The sequence below is a fragment of the Chlorocebus sabaeus genome, chromosome 25 (genome assembly GCF_047675955.1).
Source record: "Chlorocebus sabaeus isolate Y175 chromosome 25, mChlSab1.0.hap1, whole genome shotgun sequence".
NCBI lineage: Eukaryota > Metazoa > Chordata > Mammalia > Primates > Cercopithecidae > Chlorocebus > Chlorocebus sabaeus.
In genome coordinates, this window is record NC_132928.1 from 11,767,524 (window position 1) to 11,785,017 (window position 17,494).

The 17,494-nt window shown below is 37.1% G+C and overlaps 1 protein-coding gene across 1 annotated transcript in view; it reads right to left on the minus strand.

The window, feature by feature from the left end:
• SPATA17 (spermatogenesis associated 17) overlaps window positions 1–17,494 on the minus strand; it is a 239,005-nt gene that overhangs the window by 61,605 nt on the left and 159,906 nt on the right. The window contains exon 9 of the mRNA XM_007988425.3: window positions 8,857–8,989. Coding sequence (XP_007986616.3) covers window positions 8,857–8,989 — 133 coding nt within the window. The remainder of the gene's footprint in view (window positions 1–8,856; window positions 8,990–17,494) is intronic.

The window sequence follows — 17,494 nt, forward strand, 5'->3', positions numbered from 1 at the left end:
CTTACTCTGAAGCAGCTTCATGTCACAAGTCATTTATATTTTAAAGAAATGAACACCTCCTTGAATTAAATAGAACGATGAGATGGTATAACAGCAACAAATGTTTATGTCAAATAGAAAATGAGATACAGATCACATTACACATGTTTAAAATATGAAATTAGATAAATAGTTAAAAAGCATATTTAGCTTACATTCTGAATGGTTGCATATCAGTTAGAAACATTTGCAGCCAACAGACACATGAAAAATGCTCATCATCACTGGACATCAGAGAAATGCAAATCAAAACCACAATGAGATACCATCTCACACCAGTTAGAATGGCGATCATTAAAAAGTCAGGAAACAACAGGTGCTGGAGAGGATGTGGAGAAACGGGAACACTTTTACACTGGTGGTGGGACTGTAAACTAGTTCAACCATTGTGGAAGACAGTGTGGCGATTCCTCAAGGATCTAAAACTAGAAATGCCATTTGACCCAGCCATCCCATTACTGGGTATATACCCAAAGGATTATAAATCATGCTGCTATAAAGACACATGTACACGTATGTTTACTGCGGCACAATTCACAATAGCAAAGACTTGGAACCAACCCAAATGTCTGTCAATGATAGACTGAATTAAGAAAATGTGGCACATATACACTATGGAATACTACGTAGCCATAAAAAAGGATGAGTTCATGTCCTTTGTAGGGACATGGATGCAGCTAGAAACCATCATTCTCAGCAAACTATCGCAAGAACAGAAAGCCAAACACCGCATGTTCTCACTAATAGGTGGGAATTGAACAATGAGATCACTTGGACACAGGAAGGGGAACATCACACATCAGGGCCTGGTGTGGGGTGGAGGGAGTGGGGAGGGATACCATTAGGAGATATATCTAATGTAAATGAGGAGTTAATGGGTGCAGCACACCAACATGGCACATGTATATATATGTAACAAACCTGCCTGTTGTGCACATGTACCCTAGAACATAAAGTATAATTTAAAAAAAAGAAAGAAACATGTGCCTAGAACAAGTTGATTGTTGAATTTTATGAAATGACATTGCTATGGCTTCAGTTTGTTCTCACCAAAACTCATGTTGAAATTTGATCCCCAATGTGGTGGTTTTGGGAGGTGGAACTTAGTGGAAGGTGTTTGGGTCATGGCAACAGATCCCTCGTGAATTGCTTGGTGCCATTCTAGTAGTTGTGAGTGAGTTCTCTCTGATTATATTACATTCTTAAGAGGATGGATTAATTCCCTCAAGGTTTGGTTATTATAAATCCAGTACGCCTCTTGGGTTTTGCCTCCTCGTGTGCCTCCTTCCCCTTTGACCTTCTCCACCATGTTATGACACAGCACAAAAGCCCTCACCAGAAGCCAGGAAGATGCCAGTACCAGTCTTATTGTACTTTTCAGACTCCAGAACCGTGAGCTAAATAAGCCTCTTGTCTTATAAATTACTTAGTCTCAGGTATTCTGTTATAGCAAAACAAAACAGACCAAGACAGATATTATCATCAACATTTAGGTTTGTCGATCAGTTCTAAGGGTGAACTAGGTCAAACAACTCACTGTATACATTCTTTATGCCTTTGAATTACTAGCGTTTTCGAAGGCCATTTTTAATTACGATGTCTTAGTAGCTGCCAAAAAAAAAATTACTTTCTGAAGTATCCAATTTACTTTCCAGCATGTCTCACCCCTTGGCAATCCCATATTTATAATGTCCTTTAAAAAAGAATGTTTCTTAGAGTTTAGTAAAGAAACACCTTGCTTTTCTTTTGGGTCTAACATTTCTTCCTTTTGAGAAAGGAAGATCCATCTGTGACTTTTGTCTTCCTTTTTATGTTGGACATCAGGAAGCTGAAATTCTTAAATCACCACCACAGTGATGCTTTCCCTTTATGTTGCAGGCATATAAACTATTTTCATCTTAGATCATTTCCCTATATCCTCATTTTAGTAATATGACCCTTATTGCATTTTACTTTTATTTAATTATTTATTTTTATTTTTTGAGACAGTCTCGCTCTGTCGCCAGACTGGAGTGCAGTGGTGCGATTGCGGCTCACTGCAACCTCTGCTTCCCAGGTTCAAGCGATTCTCCTGCCTCAGCCTCCCGAGTAGCTAGGACTACAGGCACGCATCACCATGCCCAGCTGCTAATTTTTGTATTTTTATTTGTATTTTACTTTTAGAAAGATGCCTTAAATCCCTTTAGGAAGGAGGCAGTATGCAAAGGAATGAATCCTCACTGATAGACTATTAATAGAATTATTAGGTCTGGTAATATGTGGAATCCATACCCTTTCTAGTGGCCCCAATCCTTTTCCAGAAAGTCACTCATTTTGTGTAAATTCTAAGATATGTGTGTGTGTGTGTGTGTTTTAATTGTTAGTGAAGGAAATCGAAATATTCCTCTCTGAAACACTGGGGATCACAGAGCTAAAGAAGGTTAAAATGCAGGGGCACATTCTGCCCTTCCCCTTTGCCTTTCCCACCTAAAGGCAGGCACTTTTATGACATTTGCTTATCAGCTCAGACATAGAGCTCAGAGACAGTGGCGCCAGAAGATCCGGGAGGAGACTTTGTTCGTTCCATGAATGTATCTTCCCACATTTTCCTGCATTTTGGAAGTGTGGAGATACACTATTTGTTTTGTCACTATATAGAATGTAGAGCTCTTTATTAAAGTACTATTTATGCAAGGCCCCATGCCACTGCTTTGAGAGAGAAATACTTTTGAACTGAGGTCTCTTCCACGTGATGGGTATGGCATGTGTTAATACAATTTGACTGAGTTTTTCTTTGTTAATCTGACTTTTCAGGAAAATATCTCACCTAAGAATCTATGAGGGAAAGAAAAGAAATTATATTTTCTCCCTACAAGGAGTAACAGGTTAAATGCATAGTAAAAACTTTCCCTTTTCATCTCTTATAGTCCAAGACAGGTTTTCCCAATTCAGACATTTTTATTTAAAAGGTAAAAAATATTTTGAAATCAGATAAGAAATATTTGTTTTCTTTCTTCCTTTATATATCATGTTTTCTGACTAATGTTCTTAATTCTGAAGCTCTTATTGAATTATAATATGGGCAAGGAATATACATATACATTATCCTGTTCATTCGGATCTATTGAAAGTTTTATTCTAAGCCAAAAATTAAATTAAAAAGCTATAGATATAAAACATAATATGATGAACCATAATATTTAAATTTTGCAGAATATGTAGTGTAATGACAGTTACACTAAATGTTTTCAGAAAAGCAAACTCTCTTAGGAATGTCCTTAGACAGTAAAATAGGTTTCCTTTTATATGTGATTTTTTTTTTCATTTCAGGGTGTACATATACACAGGTTTGTTATATGAATATATTGTGTTAATACTGGGGTTTGGACTTTTATTGATCCCATCACCCAAATGCTGAACATAGCACTCAATACGTAGTTTTTCAACCCTTGCCCCAATTCCTCCCTCCTTCCCTCCCCTCTTTTGGATACCCCAGTATCTATTTTTTCCATCTTTATGTCCATGTGTACTCATTGTTTAGCTCCCACTTATATGTCAGAACATGCAGAATTTGATTTTCTATGTCTGCATTAATTCACTTAGAATAATGGCCTCCAGCTACACCAATGTTGCTGCAAAGGACATGACTTCATTCTTTTTTATGGCTGTATAGTATTCCATGGTATATATGTGCCACTCAGTTTTTTTCCCTATCTATAAGTGCAGCACAAAGATAAATATGTATATGTATGTTTGTATACAAGTATACATTATTAACTATAATCACCATGCTGTATGTGTGCTACATATATAACATGTATGTTAGGTGGTATAGACTGAATTTTGTAGCCCACCCCCCCCCCCCCACTCATGTGTTGAAGCCTAACTCTCAATGTGACTATATATTGGAGACAGAGCTTTTAACAAGGTGATTAAGTTTAAATGATGTCATACAACAGTCTGTGAGTGCTGGGTTTTGAGCTAGAGTAGGAACACATTGCTAAGGAAACACATAACATGGCAGAAACAATATCTTATATTTCCAGTGCCTAGAAAAAAATTCTTGACTAATAAACAGATAAAGAGATATTGGGACTCAAGGACTTCATCAGCTCTATTGACAGAAACCAGGAACAGAGATGAGGTTACACCAGCTAAGACACCAAGAGTTTGAAGTAAATGGTGCAGAGAAAGCAGAAAAGAATTAAGGCAGATTGTGGGACCACTTGAATTCTACAAGGACTGGACCACTATTCAAGCAAAGGGAAGAATGACCCCTAAGGGGATTCAGAGATCACTGGGGCTGCTACTCCTACAAGAGGCCCAGGGAGCAGGACTGTTTCCTTCTAGGTTTCAAAGAGTGGGGCCACCTCTCCAGATTCCATGGGGCAGGATGACCCTGTTCAGTGCCTCTACGGCAGGACCCACCTTTACAGGGAGCCTTGTGGGCAGGGCCCTTGCAGAGAGACTCTGCCTCACCCACAGAGTCATCAGGGTGACCCTGCCATCCCAGAGGAACTGGAGAGCAAAATATTGAACCAAAAAGTATTGTTTTCAAGTCTTAACATCAAATAGAATTTGCATTGTTAGGTTTTACACTTCTCTGAGACACATCATCCATTCCTTTCTTCCAATTTTTCCCTTTTGGCGTAGAAATATCTCCCCTTTGCGTGTCTTCTTATTGCATTTTGGAAGCACATAACTTGACTGGTTTCACAGGTTCACAGCTAGAGAGGAAGTTTACCTGAGGATGAGGCAAGTTTCACCCGTATCTGATTATATGGTATTTCTTGGTAGTTCTTTGTTTGTTTTCCCACAGCTTTACTGAGGTATAATTGACAAATTAAATAACAAATTTAATTTGTTAGAATGTCTATTCTAACAAATTAAATACACCTGCAGTGATTCAACAGATTACTTTGGTTGTATGGACATTTTAACAATATTAAATTCTTCCAGTTCATGAACACAGCATATCCTTGCCAATACATGTTATCTTTTGTCTTTTTGTTAATAGCCATTCTAACATGTGTGAGGTTACATGCCATTGTGGTTTCTATTTACATTTTCCTGATGATTAGTAATGTAGAATATCTTCTCATATACTTGTTGACCATTTGTAAAAATTGTATATATTTACAGTGTACAACATAATGTTCTGATATACATATGCATTGTGAAATGATTACCACAATCATGCTAATTAACATATGCATAACATTTAGCACAGTTATTTCTATTTTGTGATAAGAACATTTAAGATCTATGCTCTGAGTCATTTTCAAGTATACAATACATTATTAATTTTAGTCACCATGCTGTATAATAGATCTCCAGAACTATTCATCCTAATTGAAACTTTGTACCTTCTGAAAATCATCTCCTTCTCATTTCTCACCCCTACCTCCTGCCTCAAGTCCCTAGTAACCACAATTCCACTATGTACTTCTGAGTTTGATTTTTTTCAGTTTTCACATATAAATGAGATCATGCAGTATTTGTCTTTCTGTGCCTAACATTTCATTTAGTGTAAGGTCCTCCAGGTTCATCCATGTTATCACAAATGACAGAATGTCCTTCTTTTTAAAAGCTGAATAGTATTCCAATGTGTATATCTAGCGCATTTTCTTTATCCATTTATCCTTCAATGAATAATTTGATCCCATATCTTGGTGATTTTGAAAATGCTGCAGTAAACATGGGGCTGCAGATATCTCTTCAATATACTGATTTCACTTCCTTTGAATCTATACCCAGGAATAGGATTGCTGGATTGTACAGTAGTTCTATTTTTAATTTTTTGAAGAACCACCATTTTCCATAATGACTGTTCTAATCTGTATTCCCACCAATAGTGGACAAGCATTCCATTTTCTCCACATCCTTGCCAATATGTTACCTTTTGTCTTTTTGGAAATAGCCATTCTAACGTGTAAAGTTATATCTCATTGTGGTTTCTGTTTGCATTTCCCTGATGATTAGTGATGCTGAGCATCTTCTCATATACTTGTTGGCCATTTGTATGTCTTCTTTTGAGAAATGTCTATTCCATTCTTTTGCCCATTTTTAAAAGAGGTTATTTGTTTTCTTGCTATTGAGCTGTATGAGTTCCTTATATATTTCAGATATTAACTCTATCAATTTGTATGGTTTGCAAATATTTTTTTCCTATTTCATAGTTTGTCTCCTTACGCTGTTGATCATTTCCTTTGCTGTGCAAAGCTTTTTGGTTTGATTCAATTCTATTTGTCTATTTTTGCTTTTGTTGCCTATACTTTTGGGGTCATATCCAAAAAATAATTGCTTAGACCAATGTCAAGAAGCTTTTTCCCTATATTTCCTTCTAGTAGTTTTACAGTTTCAGGTCTTAATCTAGTTTTAGTTGGTATTTGCATATAGTGTGAGATAAGGATTCACTTTCATTCTTCTGCATGTGGATATACAGTTTTCTCATCACCGTTTGTTGAAGAGACCATCCTGTCCCCATTGTGTGTATTTGGCACCTTTGTCAAAGATCAATTGGGCATAAATGTGTGCATTTATTTCTGGGTTCTGTATCCTATTCTATTTTTTATCCCAGGAACATGTTGTATTGATTACTATGACTTTGTAATATAATTTGAAATCAGGTAGTGTGATCCTTACATCTTTAGTCTTTTTGGTCAAGACTGCTTTGGCTGTTCAGGGTCTTTTGTGGTTCAGGAATTTTAGGATTGTTTTTCCTTTTCTTCTTCTTTTTTGTTTTTTCTCTTTTGAGACAGAGTCTTACTTTTTCACCCAGGCTGGAGTGCTGTGGCACCACCACACCTGGCTACATTTTGTATTATTAGTAGAGGCAGGGTTTCACCATGTTGGCCATGCTGGTCTCGAACTCCTGATCTCAAGTGATCTGCCCACCTTGGCCTCCCAAAGTGCTGGGATTACAGGCATGAGCCACCCAGCCTGGTCAAGGATTATTTTTTCTGTTTCTGTGAAAAATGACATTGGGATTTTGATAGGGATTGCATTGACTCAATAGATCACTTTGTTTAGATGGACATTTTAACAATATTAAATTCTTCCAGTTCATGAACACAGAATACCTTTCCATTTATTTGTGTCTTCTTTAATTTATGTCATCAGTATTTTATAGTTTTCAATGTACAGATCTTTTACTTCTTTAGTTATTCCTATATGGGGTTACTATCTTGATTTCTTTTTGGGACAGTTCATTGTTAGTGTATGGAAATGCTACTAATATTTGTATGTTAATTTTGTATCCTGAAACCTTATTGCATTTGTTTATTAGTTCTAATAGACTTCGGTGTGGAGTATTTAGGGTTTTTAATATTTAAGATCACGTCATCTGCAAACAGACAATTTTACATCTTCCTTTCCAGTGTGGATGCCTTTTCTTTCTTTCTCTTGCCTAACTGCTCTGGCTAGGACTTCTAGTACTCTACTGAATAGTAGTTGTAAGACTGGGCATCCTTGAGGCCGGGTACGGTGGCTCATGCCTGTAATCCCAGAACTTTGGGAGGATGAGGCCGGTAGATCACAAGGTCAGGGGAAGGAGACCATCATGGCTAATATGGTGAAACCCCGTCTCTATTAAAAATACAAAAAAATTAGCCAGGGGTGGTGGCATGTGCCTGTAGTTTCAGCTACTTGGGAGGCTGAGGCAGGAGAATTGCTTGAATCCGGGGGGCGGAGGTTGTAGTGAGTCAAGATTGCACCATTGCACTCCAGCCTGGGTGACAGAGCGAGACTTCATCTCAAAAAAGAAAAAAAAAAAAGAAAAAAAAGTGGGCATCCTTGTCATGTTCCTATGATTTAGATATGACTTCAGAGTTTAGAGCGAGTACTAAATATATTAAGATTCTTGTGGCTTTTGAGATGGAAAGAATGTATTTGCATTCAAGAGTGCATGAGTTTTGGGGGCCAGGAATGGAAGGCTATGAAATGAATTCTGTTTCCCCAGAATTCATGTTGAATCTCTAACCTGTAATGTGACTGTATTAGAAACAGAACCTGTAAGGAGGTGATTAAGGTTAAATAAGGTCATGAAGGGAGGGTCCTGGTCTCTTGGGATTAGTGCCCTTACAGGGAGAGACACAGAGAGCCTGCCCTCTCTCTGCCCAGAAAGAAGAGGTTATATGAGCAAACAGGCAGATGGTAGCTGCCTACAAGCCAGGAAGAAAGGCCTCACCAGAAACTATGTTGGCAGTTTACTCAGACTTCCAGCCTCCAGAATTGTAAGAAAATAAATGTCTGTGGTTGAAGCTACACAGTCTATGGTACTTTGTTGTGGCAGCCTGAGTACAGACTAATATATCACACAAGTGCCACATATACGTGCTGTACCTGTTATGAAAGTGCATATGACACTCAGGAGTTGCACATATACATATATGCATGTTAAATGTATGTTATACATCATGTTTTATATAATGCATGTCTTCTCTCCCCCCTTCTTTATTTAGCTATCTATAAACATACATACATAGATTGAGAGAGAGCAAACAAGCCCTGATCTCCATGCCCGAGAATTAGCTTAACTCCATTCTGTGACCTCATACTCAAGCCCTCACCCTGGTCATATGCCAATGCCAGTGATCCATGCCTTTGACCCTCGGGCAGCTAAGTTATAGCTAAGTCATAAAACTTAAGAATACAATACTGAAAAAAAAAAATCTTACATAGGTCAGCAGCACCATCTGTACCTAAAACAGCTGTCTATAAATAATTTTGTTACCATAAAGGTCTTAATTGTAATAAGAATATTTATACTTGCTCTAATTAATGTATATTTCTAGCTTTTAAAAAGGAATAACTTTTTAAAATGTTTTGTTAACTCACCTTGTCACAGATCCATTTCTTAGGATTTTCACTTCGGAATTGTTCTTTGTGAGAAATAGGACAATATTTGCTTGATAAATGCATTGATGGGATGTACTTTTCATTTTTATGGTATGAAGAAAATGGCAAAAACCTGAAAGAAATATTTAGGAGCTATTCTTAACTTGATTTTTAGAGACACTTGATTTTTAAAATAAGGAGAAGTACTATAGTACAGTGAAAATAATACATGATTTAGAATCAGAATACCTAGATTCCATTTCAACCTCTGCCATTGATTACCTGTGTTAATTACTTCTATTAATATTTATTTTCTATTCTGCAAATGGAGATACTAAAATGTTCTTCACAGAATTTTTGTGAGTCTCAAGTATTTTCTATAGAGATAATGCTAAATAATACACTTATGAATTAATTATGCCAAAAAACTCAAAATTCATCACATAAATGAAAATGTTCTTAATTTTAAAATAGTATCCCTAAATCAAAAGGATAGTCAGTACAGTCAATTTTCACTGAAGTAGGCTTTCTTCAATTTTAAGTCACTTGAATAATGGTGGCATTATTGGTAGCAGTAGCAGTTACGAATAATGGGGCCTTCAAGTCACCCAGACCTGTAACCACACCTTAGCATTGCTTTGCTAGCTGTATTACCCTATGCAAGTTACCTGAATGAGCCTTGACTTCCATATAGGGTTATCACAATGAATGAACAACTTAATTTATGTAAGGTATTTAACATGGAGGCTGAAAAGATTGTGTCCAATAAATAATGTCGGTGCTAAAAGCAGATGTAAAAATTGAAAGAACTTGTTGCAGCAACCATTATCATTATCATCATTATTACTTTACGTATTTTTATGATCAACAGAAAAGACCAAACTTTTAAAACCCATATAAACTCTCACAGAACATCTAAGATGGTGATATGTTTTCAGTGTAACCCAGATCCCTCACCAAAACACACTGAAATAAGAGTAATTAATTTTTTTTAAAGTTATAAACCTATAAGAAGAAATAGGACAGAAAATAAGAAAGAGCAATTGAAAATACCAATTAATTTTTAGCAGGTGGAAGGAAGATAGAAAATTCATAAATGACACAAAAGAGTCAAGAAAACTGAAATCTAGGTGCCAGAAGAATGAGATGTCAAAGAGAAGCAGGGCAATTTGTCCTGCAGAACCAGGGAAAAGCTCGGGAAATAAATCTACAATTATTCCAGAAAGTGAGAGAAGGAATGAAGCTGAAAACAGCTGAAAGCTTATGTAAGAAGCAATGAAATCCCCAGGTCCATGTCCCAGTCCATGTATCCATAAAAGCCTATTCTCAGAAAAAATTTACACCAAAAAGCTCTAGTCTCAAGGAAAGCAGGTACTGAGGAAGGCTAAGGGGAGGCATCAAATGGAATATGTAGATTTTAATCCAAAGACTGGCCATTGAACTCTTTCCTTGCTCGTCTCTTAAGTGCACTGGCAGCTTGGACTTATATCCTTCAGAAGACTGATTGCATCTTCTGAAAAGACGTGACAGTTCTTAGAGAAACAAGTTCAAATATCAACAATTTGGGGATGTTTTAATTAAAAGGGTGTATCAGAGTATAATAAAATCTATCAAAAAGTCACTCTTTTACACCCTTAGAGTTTCTAATCTAATTTTTACATTTTCCCTTTTAATATAAACTTAAGAATGGTTTACTAGTGGGAAAATAATCAATGTGGAAGAAGGACACAAATCCAAACATAAGGAATAAGCTAGAGGAAACAGACATCATGATGCAGCAAAAAGGAGTAAATTCAGAAATTTTTAACACATATAATCAAAGGAGACATGGTATTAATGAAATAAAAGTTGGAAGGCTTTTAAATAAAAGAAACATTTAGAGAAAAGTGGAAGCTCTGGGAAATAGAAACTATATATAGCAAAATAAAATATTCTCCTAAGAAAAATATTCTGAAATTCAGACTTTAAAAAAAAGTTGAGGTTCAACATATATTTATTGAGCCATTACTATATGCCAAATTTTCATATAGATGATCTCATTCAGTTAAGATAAAGAAAGGTGTTTTTAAAAATCTAAATTCAACTGAAAATTATTATTTTTGTCATTTAATAAACTTAGAAAAAGTAGCATTCTTTCATCAATTTTAACACTTCTCTGCAATTTCTTTTTAATATTTATTTTAAAATTCTTAATATTTTCCAAAGAAAGTATTTTCTAACACTATTTAAAATAAAAAATAAACAGAATACAGAACTTTGAATTATACAAAGTTACAGAAGCATGTATTACATAAGCACTTGGGAAAAGAGCTCTCATATAAGATAGATTATGGTCCTTCCAGTGCTAATTTGCACATGGGATGGACATCACACACAAAAAAATTAATGTGGCCCCAATGTCCCTGAGTATACAAAGGAGGTGCTGTGAGCCGGCTGCTGCACTTCCAGTTTTTATCACTTCTGAATTGCATTTTAATAGTACATTTTTCTTTTGTGTCTGAACAAAATTTGCCTTCTCAAGGGAATGGATGGCTGAAACAAGGCTGGGAGACCGGGTACTTCCCTGCTCATGAATTAACTCTACTTTCATTTAGCCATCATGTTTCATGAAAGTAATACATATGCATATTCTTAATTGTACATATATATGTGCATGTATGTATATTCAAAAATATTTAGATATTTTATAATCTTTAAATAACATTTATCTTCAAATTAGGAAAAAAATTTAATTCTCAAATCAGATTTGCTCTATAAAGTATAAATAGCTACTAACATTGAAAAAAATCACTTTGGTTTATAATAAAATGTTACGTAATTATCAATTACTTTAAAACTATGTTCTTTTACCAGTTTTTAATATGTATTCAGTTGTGCTTATGCTTAGAGTGAGTACTTTTCAATCAACTGAACTTCATGTTAAAGAAAAGTAACATGTATTTACCTGGTTTTTTTTTTTTTTACAATCTTATCAAAGACATAGATCTGGCAAAAATTCTTGAAAGCAATGTAGAGATATAGTGGTATATACAAACAAGTAACAACTTGAATGTCTGGGCAGTTACGGAAGAATTGGTAGAGGTCTCAGGAAGCGAAAATTAAAAATAGTTAATTAGCTTCCAGGAAAATAGGTCCATTGTAAATATATTATAGTCTTTGTACACTGAGTACATGTAATATTATTTTATTATTATATACATATATGTATTTTCCAAATAAGGACACTAACAAATTACATTTATTGTTTTTCTGCCTTATAACTCTCTTTAATTTTTCACCTTTTCTTAAAGTCCTACTATTGTTACACATAACTCTAGGTTTTCCATCAGTGCATTTATTTCACTGTCAGATAATTGAAATCTTCAAATTATGAACCTCTGTTGCCTATTGAATCAAGCCTAAATTCTCCAACCTAGCCTTCAGGCTTTTTCTAATGCACTTGATCTCTTCAGGATGTTCAACCACTCCCTACCTGCTGTTCTCTTGATGTCATTTGCCTTTCTTCTCCCATCCTACCCCTATGCCTTTGTTCATGCTCTTCCTCCTGAAATGCTGATCCATGCACTACTCCTCTTTCAAAATCCACTTTAACATCCAGCTGTCCCAGGTGCCTAATCTACCACTCCAACTAACACTGATTTCTCTATTATCTAAATATTATTCATTGAACATTTTTTTGAGACGGAGTCACGCTCTGTTACCAGGCTAGAGTGCAGTGGTGTAATCTCGGCTCAAGGTAACCTCTGCATACTGGGTTCAAGCGATTCTCCTGCCTCAGCCTCCCAAGTAGCTGGGACTACAGACACACGTCACCATGCCCAGCTAATTTTTGTATTTTTAGTAGAGACGAGGTGTCACCATGTTGGCCAGGATGGTCTTGATCTCTTGACCTTGTGATCAGCCCACCTCGGCCTCCCAAAGTGCTGGGATTACAGGTGTGAGTCACCACACCCCGCCTCATGGACCAACTCTTAAATGAAATAAATTTATGTACTAGGCACTTTGAAAAACACAGGGCCGGTCAGGGTGGCTCATGCCTGTAATCCCAGCACATTGGAAAGCCAAGGTGGGAGGATCACTTGAGGCCAGGAGATCAACATCAGCCTGGGCAACAAAGTGAGAACTCTTCTTTAATAAAAATTTTTAAAAATTAGCCAGGTGTGGTGTTGTGCACCTATAGTCCCAGCTACTTGGGAGGCTAAGGCAGGAGGATTGCTTGAACCTGGAGGTTGAGGCTGCAGTAAGCCGAGATTGTGCCACTGCACTCCAGCCTGGGTGACAGTAAGACCTTGTCTCAAAAAAATTTAAAAGAAGAAGAAAAGAAAAATACAGTGGTATAATGATGGAAGATGCAGTATACCCGAAAGGAATTCACCTTCTAGTAGCAGTATGAAATGGGACAATAAACACAAGTAGAATGTGATAAGTTTTGTGATGGATGTATGGACAAGAGTCAATTAATGCAAAGAGGAAGATTTGCGTTTGCATAAACACGTGTGTGTGTGAAGGTATGGGGAATTACTGGCAGGGAAATGGAGGGTGGGGCACGGAAAAATTATCTTCCCAGACCATGTATGCCAGAACTGAGTGTTGAAAGGCTAGTAGAGTTCAAGTTAAGAATCTGGTGAAGCTATTTAAGGTGGGAAAAACAACATATGCAAATATATGTAGGTGAGTTAGAGCATAAAACAGAATGCTGAAGAAATTGAAAAGCATTCAACATAGTTAGAAAATCTGATTCTTGTTAAGGCAACAAAGTAGATCATGAACAGCCTTAGTGGAGATAAGATTGTCCGTGAAAACAATCCATGGAGGCTGGGCGTGGTGGCTCACAGCTGTAATCCCAGAACTTTGGGAGACCAAGGCGATGAGGTCAGAAGTTTGAGACAAGCGTGGCCAACATAGCAAAACCCCATCTCTACTAAAAATACAAAAATTAGCCAGGCATGATGGCAGGTACTTGTAATCCCAGCTACTCAGGAGGCTGAGGCAGGGAGAATTACTTGAACCCAGGAGGCAGAGGTTGCAGTGAGCTGAGACTGCCCCGCTGCACTCTCACCTGGGTGACAAGAGAGAAACTCCATACACACACAAACACACACACAAAAGACAGTCCATTGACAATAATATATTACAGATTGATATAAATGGAAAACCATTTTTCTTTATTTTTACATATGCATGAATTATGACTGTCCAATAGGATAGTTACACAGTCTTCAGTGGGTTCTGCCTTAGGTAAATTATTTCAAAATAGACATAGTGATAGAGATTTACAGATATAAACAAATGGCTATGGAACAGGTAAGTCTCAGACACCAAACGTCCTAGATCAGCCCCCTCTCAGTTGAAGAGCTCCCAGTGCAAACTATGTATTAAACATAAAACAGGATAAAGGGATACTCTATTACAAGTCAGGAATTTGGTTCCAGACTGTAATACATTCTCCAATGAGCTATACAACAGCATACAAATAGTCAGTCCTTTCATCTAGAATAGAGGTAGGAGAAATAGCAAACTAGAAGAAGTTTCTCTAAAACTTTATAGTAGAGCTTGTATAATCTTCCACTTTGTCTATTTGTTTATTTAAAAAATTTTAAAAATAGAGATGCGGTCTCACTATGTTGCCCAGGCTGGTCTCAAGCTCCTGGGCTCAAGTAATCTTCCTGCCTTGGCCTCCCAAAGTGTTGGGATTACAGGCATGAGCAAACCGCACTTGGCCAATCCAACAATTTCTAATTGAGGACTGCTCCTGGACCTGCCCTCAGCATCTCAACAGCTAACAAAAATCAGAGGTGAGCTTACAGATAGCACAGTTATCTCTCCAGGGAGAACAGTCTTACTGTTTCCTTACTGGCAAGTAAAAGGAAAGGGAGAGACGAGTAAGGATTCTTCCCATAGGGAGCAAATCCAGGGTGACATTTTACTACTAAAATCTCCTGAGAGGTCAAAAGACAATCTAAAGACAGGGAACCCCACCACTAGAACCACCGTACCTTGTAGGACAGATCACAGCAGCCCTGCTCTTCCTTGAGCTGAATGGAGACAGTTAGAATGGGGTGGTGGGGGGGGGGGGGGTTGGGAAAGGGGAGGCAAAGGGAGTCTTAGGCTTCTCCTAGAGACAGCCCTGGTGATACTGAAAGGGATACTCAGTTCTGGATCTGTATTAGGTAAGCAAATATTAAGTATATAATAAACTCTTGGTGACTTGATTCATAGTTAATTCAATCCAACAGATATGTCTTATTAACTACTACATTAAATACATTGTACTAGACACTATGAGTATAAAAAGGTGAATAAGCAGATGCCCAAAGGCTCTTAGAATCTCATGAGGGAAAAAGACAACTACAACAGTATAAAGTGGGAGTTGGGGGTAGGATGGGCGTGAAGCTTTTGAGATAAAGGCAATAAAAGAAGCATATGAGAACAGAGAGCACGGAGGGCACTATCTAACCTGGGCTTTAACAAATGGGTCAGATTCCATTAGATGGAAATGGGAATCGAGGATAGGGATGCAAGTAAGGGATCCATATGAATAGATGCTCAGAGGTACAAGATTGGAAAACATATGTGGGCTCTTATAAGAACATAGCCAAGTTGCCTGGAAAATAGAATGCTGTTGCCAGGGTGCTTATATTGTCTCCTATCAGTACAGGTCAAGTTTCAGCAGTTTCATCTTGTCTTACTTAACATCTCTATGATGGATGTTGCATCTCTATGCAACTGAGAATTTTAGCCCAGTTGCAGATACTCCTGTCACACCCTGTAACCATTGTTGATGTGCTACACTGGCTCTCTCCTTGAGGGGCTGACTTGGCCACAGCATTACAAAGGCTAATAAAGACTGAGGATCAAGGTGGTCGCCCATTATCACATTCCTCTCTCTAAACTCTGTTGCTAAATTACATGCCTTATGATCCTTTGATGTCCAGAGAAGTCTGACATTTTCCACCTTCTATTGGAAGAGATTTCGTATTTATGAATTATAAAATAAGTACAGGACTCTTAAATGGTGAGTGACTATTGACACATTCACTTTTTCAGGTGGGAAAAGAGAAACACATACTTTTTCTTATTCTCAAAGTAGGTATAAAATTATTTACTTTTCAAGTTTCAAAACCTCCTATCCTTTATAGACAAGAAAATATAATGAGATAACAGAATAGCAAATAAGGTCTTATGAATTTTATTGTTGCAATATTTGAGTATTTGAACTTCGTACATTCAAGTAGTAGTTTACTTCTAATAAGAGTGACTGTAAGATGCTATTATTTCTTTAGCATGCACTACTGGTGTAATAAATGACAAAGAATCTCTTAGAAAATCAATAGTTTTATCTTTTAAATTACACAAAGTAGGCATTATGTCAATTTTTTTTCTTATACCAAAATTTTAGCACATTCTCAAAAGATCACGAGCTTCATTAATAAAGATGTTAGTCTATGAGCAGCCTCCTCATGCCAATCATTAACAACACTGGAAGGACAGGAACTCCTAAACAGGGAACACAACGGGCTGGTAGGGGTCATCCCAGAATGTCTGCTTAAAAGGTCTATCTAAAATACTTGCCAAAGAAGGGGCAAGGAGTAAGAGCTTAGTAATGTTCAAAACAGAACAGTCATTTAAATTGGGATGAAGAAAAAAAGAATAGAAAAATTCCACTCTAGACTTAGTAAGGGAAGGGAATCTGTACTCTGGTCTACAAAACTTGATTTGACAAGCAAAGACACCTACATTTAAAAGTTGGGACAGAGTTGATGAAAGAATGTAAAGAGGAAATATGGATAAATGACATTGATTTAATCTAATAAATGAATCAACAAATAGCAAATGTTTGTTATAAAAGTACACCTGCTCAAAAATTAATCTTAACTCTAATATTTTAACCATTATTATAATATGGAAAATAGTACATTTAGGCCAGGTGCTGTGGCTCACGCCTGTAATCCTAGCACTTTGGGAGGCTGAGGCGGGTGGATCCCTGACTTGAGGTCAGGTGTTCAAGACCAGCCTGGACAACATGGCAAAACGCCATCTCTACTAAAAACATAAAAAATAGCCAGGTGTGATGACATGTGCCTGTAATCCCACCTACTCAAGAGGCTAAGGCAGGAGAAGCATTTGAACCCGGGAGGTGGAGGCTGCAGTGAGCCGAGATCATACTACTGCACTCCAGCCTGGGCAACAGAGTGAGACTCCATCGGAAAGAAGGAAGGAAGGAAGGAAGGAAGGAAGGAAGGAAGGAAGGAAGGAAGGAAGGAAGGAAGGAAGGAAGGAAGGAAGGAAGGAAGGAAGGAAGGAAGGGAGGGAGGGAGGGAGGGAGGGAGGGAGGGAGGGAGGGAAAGAAAGGAAGAAAGGAAAGAAAGAAAGAAAGAAAGAAAGAAAGAAAGAAAGAAAGAAAGAAAGAAAGAAAGAAAGAAAGAAAGAAAGAAAGAAAGAGAAAGAAAGAAAGAAAGAGAAAGAAAGAAAGAAGGAAGGAAGGAAGGAAGGAAAGAAAAGAAAGAAAGAAAGAAAGAAAGAAAGAAAGAAAGAAAGAAAGAAAGAAAGAAAAGAAAGAAAGGAAAGAAAGAAAGAAAGGAAAGAAAGAAAGAGAAAGAAAGAAAGAAAGAAAGAAAGAAAGAAAGAAAGAAAGAAA